This window comes from Exophiala oligosperma (genome assembly GCF_000835515.1).
Source record: "Exophiala oligosperma strain CBS 72588 unplaced genomic scaffold supercont1.53, whole genome shotgun sequence".
In the NCBI taxonomy this organism is placed as follows: Eukaryota; Fungi; Ascomycota; class Eurotiomycetes; order Chaetothyriales; family Herpotrichiellaceae; genus Exophiala; species Exophiala oligosperma.
Genome location: NW_015622870.1, coordinates 25,360 through 36,390, shown reverse-complemented (window position 1 = coordinate 36,390; position 11,031 = coordinate 25,360). Strand labels below are relative to the sequence as shown.

Below are 11,031 nucleotides of genomic sequence, written 5' to 3'. Positions count from 1 at the left end.
ATATCTTGACTGCCACCTGTCACACGAGCCTTGAATTTTTATTTGTCCAACCTCTATCTACACGAATATAGCCCTTAGTTTGTCCGAAGCTCTAGCCTGCGTCTGAGGCACGAGCTCGGGGTTTGATTTTCACGCCAGCCATAACATTAGGAGGGTGGTTGGAAGAAGTATGGCTAGATTGCTTCCACTAGTCCGTACCCTTATATTCATGAGGTGTCTTCTCGTAAGCTCTTTGCTTCTTGTCTCCTCTCATTGTATTATTGGGTGGCACATTGCATTTCGAGACATACCATTCGAATGGAGAATACGCAACAAGGAAGATCGTCAACACCAAGATTAATTCGACAGGACGCAGCCTCAACCAAAGAGTGTTGGGGAGGCAAGAAATGTCAACAATGTGGGAAACACGCCCACACCTACCTGTAAGTCAACTCTCTTGAATGAATAGTTATCCTAACGAAACCTAGTTCAGACGAGGGCTCGGCGATAGAGAAGGACGGGGATAAAAAGATCCCGAAATCGTCTTATGAAAACAAATGAAGCTATCCATATACTTCTCAAAGGTTGATAAGACCCAAGATCGATGGTTGATACAGTGGTATATATTTGTATGAAAGAGTACACCATCCGAGTGACTGCGAGATGCGAGAGAGAGGGTTGTCTGCTAGTCTTGTTTTGCTGGAGTTCGACATTGGTTCGCGCATATGATGTGTCGTGCAAACACCGCTGCACCTTGGATCGAGGATACGAGTCGCTCGAGCATCGTCAAAGGTTCGATGGACATAGTTTTTCAGCTATGCGTTTCGCACGCTGACGCCTAGTCTCCTGGTTTTGTTTGCCACTTGTCTCTTTCTTTTCGGGTTTGCCACGACCTCGTTACCCATCTTTAGCTGCTCCAACTCAACCTTCCTTCGCCTTGCTTCTTTTTCTTTCATTCTTCCATTTGATTGAACCTGCTTTCGCTTGCTCTCTTGCATTTCCCGATCACTATTCAGCGTCATCTCCGCTTCCCGTTGCATTTGGGAGACGCGGGGCTCTTTCCGGCGATGAGGTCATTGATAAATGCGAGGTCCAACTGCGACCGTCTATTTCCAAGTATCTCCAGATGCCTGCGTGCAAACATTACATACAGAAAGTGAGTGTTCCCCTTCCAGTCGGACCCTACGCGACTTGCTAATTGATTTCGGAGTTCTCCACAGGTTCTCGCGCTTGTTCGTACGTTGCAGCAATTCGATCGGTCAAACAGATTGCGTTCTGAAGAGTTGGATCCAGCTCCTGCCAACTTATAGCCTCCGCCAACTGAATTTGATCGCTCAGCAGTGTGCGAAGAGACAGCTCGCCCAAACATAGATCTCCACCTTCTGGGAGCGAAAGTTCTACCATCAGCGCCCCAGCGTACACAAGCGCGAGAAGAACGAGATCCAATGGTTTAATTGTTTCTGTGTCCACAATTGATGGTGGCAACCAGAGAACGAGGCTTCTCACAACGTGAATCTGGCTAAGAAACTCATGGTGAGCATTGGAGAGGCGCGAAGGGTCTTGAGAAGGGGCGGACAAGTCTAAAATACGGATTTCCAGAAGCGGTTCGCGATCCTCGAAGTTCTGTTCGATGGATTGTAAACTTGATTCCATATCCCTGATAGACCGTATTCTCAAAGACTTATCCGACTGTCCGCTCTCCTCGAATCGCGAACGCAGTTCACTTAGAACGCGGAGAAGTCTCACTCGATATTCACTAATAAGTGCGGGTTGTGGTGTTCGCACCAATCCAGCCACACCATGGTGACGGGCAAGCGGTGACTCGTGGGCCCATGGTTTCATGGCCTCTCGAACCTGATGACTCGTTAGCGATGTCACAGAATCATTTCAATCAACGTACATTCGACAGTTCATTTCGTAGCTGTTGCCAACTCAACCTAAAATTCGTGTGAGAGTCGCTTTTGCCTTGAGCTGCAACACCTTACCTGTTCGGAGCTTGCCAAAGTAAAAGAGTCGTAGCTGCCAGGACAACTTCTGAGTTCTCGCTTGAAACGACTTCAACACCTTGTAATCCAGAATAAGCCAGTGCTTGACAGCGTCGAGCTATGGTTGGAGCCTTCCCCCCCTTTTCCCAGCCAAGGTGAGACGCAGAAAACCCCAGCAAAGAGTACTGCCCAAAGGCTTCCGTCGGAGCTATTTCAAGGCATCTGTGCGCCATGTTAGAGTTCAACAACGTAACAGCGCTAGGATTGTCTAACATTGGTAAGATTCGCCCCCATACAGCATACTCATTCTTCGATAGTTTAAGCGCATGCTCTAGAAGACACGCTTTACTACTCGAAATTTCCTGCGACAATGGGACAGATTGGGTGACCTCATATTTAGTTTCGTCGACCAGAGAACTCGGTGATGTGTCGTCTGATTGTCTCTCGAATGGGTTCACTGCTTTGTCTAAGTAGGAGCATCGTTTGCCGCTCTTAATACATCTGCCGCATTGAGGAGATGTCTCGTTGCAGCGTACATGGCTCAACTTGCAGCTTAAGCAGCCATTGCGTGACCTTGAGTACTTCGCTCTTTTCATCTCGACGAGCATCAGCGTGCCTTGTGTCAAAGAGATTTGAGAGATCAGTTTAAGGCGCTCAGATTTTTTACATTTAAAGAAAAGATTCGCCACAAAAAAGACCAACGCGCTGCCGGTCTCAAAAGATGAAGCATATTGCCTCTTCTTGATCCGCTGGACTGATCAACGCTACATCTGCCTGGACCAACCTTCAGTTGGCGCGTCATATTGGTGCATAGAGTGAGCCAAAGGCTCGTGTAGGTTATTGACGCAGTAAGAATGCTGCTCTCCTTCATCAGTCAGTCATTGACCCAGCCGCCCACAAGGAATATGGAAGAAAGGTTACACAAGTTGACTCGAAACCCCAGCCTCTCATGAAAACATCCAGGAGTAAATTGGAACGCGTGTAAGGAATGACATGGCTCAAGAAAGTGCCAATGGGAAACTGGCGGTTTGCAACTTATCAGACGATGAAGCTACTGGTGGAGCATCTGAGCCCGAGGGAAGTGGAAACGCATACAACGCACGCGTTCGTGGTGGCCCGGGCGTCAGTTACAACATCTGGAGTTCCTGAGTCAACTAGTCAAATGCATCGAGATTGATAATCGACCACACACCTTCAACTTCAGGGTCTTTCATGCGAGCCCAATTGACTCATATCTGGCCGCTGAAACGGTCACCGCAAAGGCAGCAGCTCCGCACCAACCTCTCTACGACTGAGGCAATAGCGCTCTGCAGACCAGTGTCGCATTCGCTCAGCGGAGGGGTGACACCGTGCTGCGATTTACCTCTTTCTAAACCCTTGCGTATTTGTTGTCCACGAAATTATTGGCTCTCGATAGTCGATACCCGCCACCCTCCTGGTGCGAGGGTTTGAACACTATTTCCAGCCATTGGCGTTAAGTTGCAAATTCGTCAAATCTCCAGCCTTTCAATCAAGCGAGAGGTCGCAGACGGGAAACTTGCATCGTCTCCATTAGAGAGAAGCCAGTTTTACCGCTGATGGACTCATGAGCCCGTGGGTTCTTGATTATCGATGGAGCTTGAGTACAGAGCCTCTCATCTGACTACGGCTCTTTCGGCATGATTCGTCAACGCGTCGACTCTTGACACCGTGTTCGAACTTCAGCAAGATGTACCAAGATCTTCCGGCAACAAGGATTCGAATACGACAACGTTTTTCACTGGACGATTGGAGAAAGACACTCGACTAGGAGATATACTCAATTTGGACTCCTACGCATGTATCCATGATACTGGTGGCCGCTTATGAGGGGTCGTGATCCCATCACTTCAGGAGCCATTGGACGTTATGCAGTTCCTCAGCTTTTTCAAGCAGCCGGTTATCATCGCGGCCATATTCCGCTGGATTGGCGAGTGCAGACTCTCGAGTATGAGAGTATCATCGGACCCGGAAGCGCTCAAGGCAGATATGTACCTATAAGAGTTGGCATCAAGATCTGCGAGCTTTATGGCCCAAAAGACTTGGTCCCAATATTGAAGAAAATGTTCCCGCTCGAGAAAGGAGAGGTGGATATAAAGCAGACCAAGCGTCGCGACGACTTTGAAATGTTCAAAGCTGGTGACCACATTTTGTCGATACGCAAGCGCGATTGGTACGTCAACCTTGCTCATATCTGTTCAGCAGCCCAGGTACGTCGCCAAGAGCTACAAAAAGAGGAGCCAGAAGGCTCTGCGACCCCAACGTGTCAGAATTATCTCTCCCGAGCTCGCCCTTGTGCAGTGCGTCTACCACCTTTCAACTTCGAGTAGCCCACTGACATAGTGCAGAGCTTATGAGTCTGTGGCAGGACGTCATCTAGGTTTGTGTGCTCATGGCGCAAAATACGAAGAAATGCCATCGGTGTCATGCGCAGGATGTAACACAATACGACGCCATCAGCCATCTATGGAGAGAGGGTAATACAGTGACCGTCACGTGGACCCCGCCGCATGACGACTACGCTCGTCTGAACGTCTTTACATATCGGTCCAATGGCATCAGGCGTGGGTGAAGGCACTCACAATCCCCGGGCGGGGAAAGGGGGTGGAATAAGAAGCGACGCATCTTTGTGTTTGCGGGGCTGATTGCTTCCATTAACTGGTGTTTGGTACTGTTCATGTTCTGGTTGGAGTGTACCCAGAGGTGCACGAGCATACTAATTGAGACTCAACCTCATACTTTCCGTCCTGAGTTCTAGGAGCACAGCCTCCTTTCCAAATGGGAGAATACAACACTACAAATGTCTCTCCCAGGCGCCTCCAGAGCTTCAGTGGTGCTGTGGCATTTTCTCAATTGCCATCTGATTTGGCTCGATCCATACAGAGGGCTCGATCGGCTGAGGAAAGCCCAGATAGCTCGGTGAGGAGCTAGGACAGCTGGGGATAGAGTGGACGTTAGAAAACTGTATGGGCCTCAGAGTCGAGTCCCTCACGGGGAAACCCTGTCGTCCGCCATCGACTGTTAGTTCCCAAGATCGTGCTCCTCTACCTGCATCCTCTCTTAGTGTTGGCAGATACAGCTCAGCTAGACGTGGAAGACATCTTGACCCATGGAGATGCCCACTGCAGTCGCTTGAAAAAGTGCTATGCAACAGATGATTCGAAACTCGCTCGTGGCTCTCGGACAGCTGGGGCAGTGCAAGCATAGTGGTGTCTTGCGCGCCGAACTGCTGTCGGGTGGCTGGAACACGGATAGGCACAGGTTCTACCCGTCGGGGACCTGAATCGTATCCCTGACAAGGCAACTTGAGACGAATGCAACTGAAACCTGCCAGCATGTTAGTAGATGAATTGGGACTAAACGGATGTCGTGCTTTACATGACAACTAGGATAACCACTCACACGAAGGACGGTTTTCGTCGCATTTCTTCTTTCTTCTGCGACAGGTGAGACAACCAGTCTTAGTACGAGTATGTGACCCGTTCTTTGGCGCCTTATCACGCGAGGTATGCACATGGTATAAGAAATTATCACCGGCCACAGATGCCGTGTCGACTTCCTCCATAGGTCTAACCTCGTTAGTTTCTGATTGATGTGAGGATGTGGCATCTTGCTTCTGTGGCTCCTGGGACATATCAAGAGGTTCAGGGCGACGGACGCATGCCAAAGGATTCTGATGTGCCTCATCAAGTCGAGCAGCCTTTTGTTGTGGAGGCGTCGGTTGCCGATCGACCATAGGTAAGCGCAGCGGAGTACATGGGCCTGGATCACCCCTACCACGACCTTCAACTTCCATTGATGCTTTGAGATTTTGGGACGGATCAAGACCGGGGCTGCCACCATCTCGTTTAACATTCTGCTCATAGGATGTTTCGACGGTCTCCGGCGATTTTGGCGGCGTAACATGGTCGGCCTGAGCCATTTCCTGAACATCAGCTCTGTGGACTTCTGATGGATGGCATTGATGCAGTTGCTGCATACGAAGTCTGAGTGTCTGCGGATCCTTTTTCTTGGTGGCGCAGATCCGACCATATTTTGACCATAACTCCAGCAAATCTTCTTCGAAAATATGGCTCTCCGGTTCCCAAGTCATAAAGTTGATACCATAGCCTTTCCATTTTACGTGATACTGCACTGACTTCTTCCCTCGACGATCCGTCTTGATGTCTACGGCACCGATAAAATCATAAAGGTGTATGTCATCACCAGGTCGTTCAAAAGGCTGGCGTGGTGGTTCACAAAATTTGTCATCCTCCAGAATTGTGTTTACAAATTGCTGTATGACTCGAATACGTTTGCCTTTGGGCTGATAAGCCACTGAGGAGTAACTTTGGGATGCCTCATTTGCGTTGTCGTTCATGCTGGCAGAAGGATAATATCGAGAAGAGCTTGAATGATCGTCACGTGGTAATATTCCGAGGAGGGCCAAGCAGGCCAATAACCTAGCCACGGACGATGCAGTACGAGTAGTGTCCAGCCTCGGTGTGAAATGATAGGTACTGCATACGTCTTCCTTGAGGAATGTCAGCAAGTTGGGCTAGCAATTGTTTATACCTGCCGAGTATTCTCTGCAACGTAACGGAAAGGAAGAAAAGTGTGCATTTATGGAAAGTTTCACGTACCTTCTGCATCTACGTTTAATGTTCGTAAAGTTCAGCTTCGCGACTGCTGTTTGTCTTTTCTTTTACAAGACTGTACGTCTCAAAAATTTTAAGCATTGCGCAATGCGGCTAAGGCGAGAAGAGGGTCTATTACAGGTGTGTTTTGTTCTTCTATTTCGTGGATATGGTGGTAATTTTGCTGTAATTTGCTGTAATTTTGTTGTAATTTTGTTGTAATTTTGTTGTAATTTTGTTGTAATTTTGTTGTAATTTTGTTGTAATTTAATTTTGTTGGTAATTTGGGTGATTCTTTCCGTAGGTGCTTTTCGCATATTAGCTTTTCGTAGGTAATTTTCGTAGGTAATTTCCATTGTACTTTTTTTGGTATTACTGTGTTTCTTTCTTCTGCTGGTCTTTCCCTCCTGGATTTGGGCATTTATTCCTGGCCTTTCTTTCAGTGGCCATTTTCGCGGTGTTTCGCGGTGTTTTCTCCAGTCTGTTCATGAACTTCCTGATCGTGCAGCTAAAAGGCATATTCCCAAACCCATCATCACAGTATGGACACATCCCAATTTCGGTGTTCACCAATCAGAAAGTTCCCTCCACCCATCCATTGACATCGATTACGGCAGCCTTGAATCACAACAGATCAACGTTCGACGATGTGCTAATATGGTATTAGCTCAAGATACTCACAGTCGCGTTGTGCTCCAGTCAGCGGCTTTAATACTGCGAGCCGCGATTAGTTGTATGCGATTCAACGCTACGAATCGCCGAACGCGACAAGATTCCCCTACTGCACACCGAGATCGGTTTTAAATTCCCTATCAAACTCCTAGGGCAGCGAATGACCTCGGAGCTGTGCGAACATTTATTTCATGAGCCCGATGAAGAATTGGACGGCATGGTCATATGGCTGTGGGATGAAATTGAGACGCTTGTATCACGTTGGACGATCAGCAGAGCTCTATCTTCTACGGGCTGGTCCGCGAAAGCGACACGACGTATTGCAAACTGTCTAAATGTTGACCTTCGTGACAACTACCAGAATGCAATGTCCGAGTATCGTTGATATCCAAAGAGTCTCCGTCGACGAATCCGGATGCGACAAAAGAACTGGCTTCTGCCGCTGAGGATGGTCGCCTCGTGGGGTAAATCCTGCCGAGATTGTCCGGCTTCCACGAGGAAAGCGATATCAATTCTACTCGCATTCAGTCAGGACGGAATCGTCATCGCGCACCGTGTTACTAGACTGTATCGAGCAGTTACTCTGTCACTGTAATCCCTTTCCCAAAGAAAAATCTGTAATAATTCATGGATAATACATCATTCCATCACACGAAAGAGGTCGAGGTACTGTCAACCTGAGATCCAAACACTAGAAAAATTGTCATAAACTCTGCGCGTCCAGGCGGAAAATAACCGTCGATCATAGTCCCCAACAACACCACATACAAAGAAGTCAAACACCCCTCCGAATATGTCTTCACCGAAGATGTATGGGCCCACGCGAGGACTGCAAGATGCTGTCCGCTTTAACCTCGTTCTGCTTGCAAAGTTTGACCCTTAGAGGAAGGTCCTTCACAAATCGCCGAGCGATGCCTTCCTCTACCCCTCCTTGCTCAACGAGGAAAGTAGGATTCTGGTCCTCATAGACCAAATCGAGGTCGAAGGATCTTTTGAGAAGAAAGTCAGCTGCTTTTTGATATGCGTTTTTGTGTGATTCCTTCTTCACCCGAGACTTGAGCCAGTCACAGTAGTCTTGGACATTGACATCGTGGAGGCCAGCGATGCCGAGGCGCCATGGTTTCGGGTCGCTGCATGGTCTCTGACTCTGTCGAAGACTGAGGTTTAAGAACGTTGGTGATCTGGATGGGGGTCCTACCGAAAGAAACAGATCCACGCCCAACACGCTTCTTCCGCACATATTGTTCTTGCTTCCGCATAATTTTGCTGTCGAAGGCTGTCCGGGATGTCGTCGTGGGATTGCAGAGAATTTTTATCCTCGACATATCTGACGAGAGTTCGTAGATGGTGCGCTTTCAATGTGTACCTTTTCTGAGTCTGAGTGTCGTGCCGACATCAGGGCTGGTGCACACAGGGTAGTCCCGGACACCGTAACAAGGCATAGACATATCGCCAGGCAGAGGGTGTGTCTGTTGTGGTTTTCTTGACGTCAATTTGAGCAGTACAGTCGGCCAGTATATGTTGCCTAGCAGTCCCCAAAGTTTCGTGGTTTTGGTTGCTGCGCTAGTTGAAGTCAATGTGTTAAAGTGTCGTAATATAGACAGTACTGTAGAGGTGGACGAGACGCGGAAAGACGTGTGGGAAGAGGCCGGCGGTGCGGTCACGACAGCTGGCGTAAGATGCCACAGTATCCTGGGGACATGCGTTTTGATTCGTGATTGGACGAGGCGATACGCGGAGCAGTGAAGGCGCGGCAAAAGGATAATCCCGCGTGGTCGGGCGTCGGGCAAAAATCCACGAAGAAGTGTGGCAGAACATGAAACACTCCACCACCACTCCGCCAATATCCGCTGCACATGATTGGATGCCCAAAAGCCATAAGAGATCATGGTAAGAGGTCATCAAAGCGGTCGCGACGGCTCGCGGGCAAAATCCACGAAGAAGCGTGGCAGAACATGAAACACTCCGCCAACATTCCGCCAACACTCCGTCAGCACCCGCTACCCCTGATTGGGTGCCCAAAAGCCATAGAAAACAGTGGAATGAGGTCGATAAAGAGGTCGCAACGTTCGCGGGCAAATCCATGAAGAAGCGTGGTAACACCTGTCACAGTCCGCCAACGTCCGCTGCCCGTGATTGGATGACTAAAGACGTAGAAACAGTGGTCAGAGGTCGATAAAAGGTCGCGACCAGGAGTGCAGGACCCCATGATTTCCTGTGGGAGGATGTGGAACGCGACACCAAGAAACAACCCTATAGTCCAGTTTTAGGCTTGAGAAACAGTAGGTTACAGTACAATACAGCACTGTATGCGTAATTTTCGATTGTTAGGGTTTTTTGGAATTTTTTACATCATAGTCTGTCCCAGCCGCCTATTCTTCGGCAGCTATGCAGCGTACGACTACAAGTACAATACGATGCTGCCAGATTTACGATGGTTGAAGGACCGGGCTTGCCGAAAGGTCGAAACCACAAAACCTTTCAGTCTTGTGGACTTCGTGAACAGTACTTGACAATTTCCATCAAAGACGGCCCAAGGGTTTTGATTTACTTTTCCTATAGTACAGTGTCTCAAGCCAGCTTCACATTGATAACCATGGACGCCCCAAGCAAATTGACTAAGCTTCTTTTACAGATAGACTTTGGGTACGAGTAGCAACATATGCGAGGCATCCCAAAAACTCCTTTTTCCACAAGACGAGTGATGTCGACGCTCGACTCCTCAGGCTCATTGAGAATGTCTTTCACATTGAGAGTCAGCCCTGATTCAAAAACCACCTCGTTTCTCTCATATATTCGCGTATGTGGCTTCAACGAGTCAAAAAAATTCCAGTTGAAAGAATCCCGGCGCAGGAAATGGTTTGTTTATGACGACTAGTATTAGGTACTGTAGTTGTTAATGCCAAGCTCGGCCACATGAGTGTAATGTTCGAGGTCCTTCCCAACCACCATAAAATTAGGTCCAGATGCTGATTTGAGTACTGTAACGGTAGCCATCCATTCTTTTCTGAGTCGATGAACAGTTGACTTAGGAGGCGATTGGGTAAGTCCTGCTGCGCTTTTTGTGTAGATGCTTGTAAAGCCTTGCGACGAAAGGGCCAAGGAAATAGCATTGTAAAAACAGTGATCTCCGATGCGCCGGTCAACGTGGAAAATGGTGAAATACATTACTTTATTTGGGCTAATCTACAGTACAAGCCTTGACCACTGATTATAATGGAATCTTCTTCCTCAGATATTGGGAATATCGGGAAGCTGGGCCCCACCTTTACCCTACTGAAGAGTAAAGCCTGCAAATAACATGGTAATCTATATTGTTGTCTTGAAAGGATGAACACCCAATCTGTTATCCTCTTCATGCTTCACGATCAGTACTGTGCAGTGCCGTGAACTTATCGTCCTCGACGAGAAGAATTCTGCATGATGTTGTTTTCTAAAAAATCTACCGCATGGGTGTACATGCTATTCAAAGAAGTTGTATGTAACTTTACATCGCATGAGATCGCATACTGGGATAGGCCTCGGGCAGCCTTAATTAGGGATAACATTTACCTAGAGGGTGGATGGATGCAGACCGGAACCTGGAAAGATGGCGCATGGGATTTGGAGTCGCTGGCCACGGTCAGTCCTTCAGATGGGATGCTATTTAAGCTCAGCCTGCACAATTCTTTCGGCACACGGGCAGAAGACCCACCCGCCTGGTTCGAACAGATTCCGGAAGGCGGTGTCAAGAACTACTACCTCGATGGCTATATGTTCGC

General features: G+C 48.3%; 4 protein-coding genes across 4 annotated transcripts; 1 reads left to right on the top strand and 3 right to left on the bottom strand.

Annotated features, from left to right (window-relative positions):
- Nucleotides 1-1,173: 1,173 nt before the first annotated feature.
- Nucleotides 1,174-2,197, bottom strand: PV06_11712 (uncharacterized protein; the record flags this gene model as incomplete). Its single annotated transcript, XM_016413424.1, has 3 exons — nt 1,174-1,833; nt 1,880-1,916; nt 1,965-2,197. The coding sequence occupies 3 exons, from the start codon at nt 2,195-2,197 to the stop codon at nt 1,174-1,176; spliced, it is 930 nt and encodes a 309-aa protein (XP_016256208.1).
- Nucleotides 2,198-3,808: 1,611 nt separating this feature from the next.
- Nucleotides 3,809-4,312, top strand: PV06_11711 (uncharacterized protein; the record flags this gene model as incomplete). The annotated part of the gene is made up of 1 exon (XM_016413423.1): nt 3,809-4,312. The coding sequence occupies one exon, from the start codon at nt 3,809-3,811 to the stop codon at nt 4,310-4,312; it is 504 nt and encodes a 167-aa protein (XP_016256207.1).
- Nucleotides 4,313-4,809: 497 nt separating this feature from the next.
- On the bottom strand, nt 4,810-6,342 carry PV06_11710 (uncharacterized protein; the record flags this gene model as incomplete). The annotated part of the gene is made up of 2 exons (XM_016413422.1): nt 4,810-5,309; nt 5,385-6,342. The coding sequence occupies 2 exons, from the start codon at nt 6,340-6,342 to the stop codon at nt 4,810-4,812; spliced, it is 1,458 nt and encodes a 485-aa protein (XP_016256206.1).
- A 1,557-nt stretch (nt 6,343-7,899) lies between these two features.
- On the bottom strand, nt 7,900-8,712 carry PV06_11709 (uncharacterized protein). The gene has a single exon (XM_016413421.1). The coding sequence runs from the start codon at nt 8,508-8,510 to the stop codon at nt 8,070-8,072; it is 441 nt and encodes a 146-aa protein (XP_016256205.1). The 5' UTR covers nt 8,511-8,712; the 3' UTR covers nt 7,900-8,069.
- Nucleotides 8,713-11,031: the final 2,319 nt, after the last annotated feature.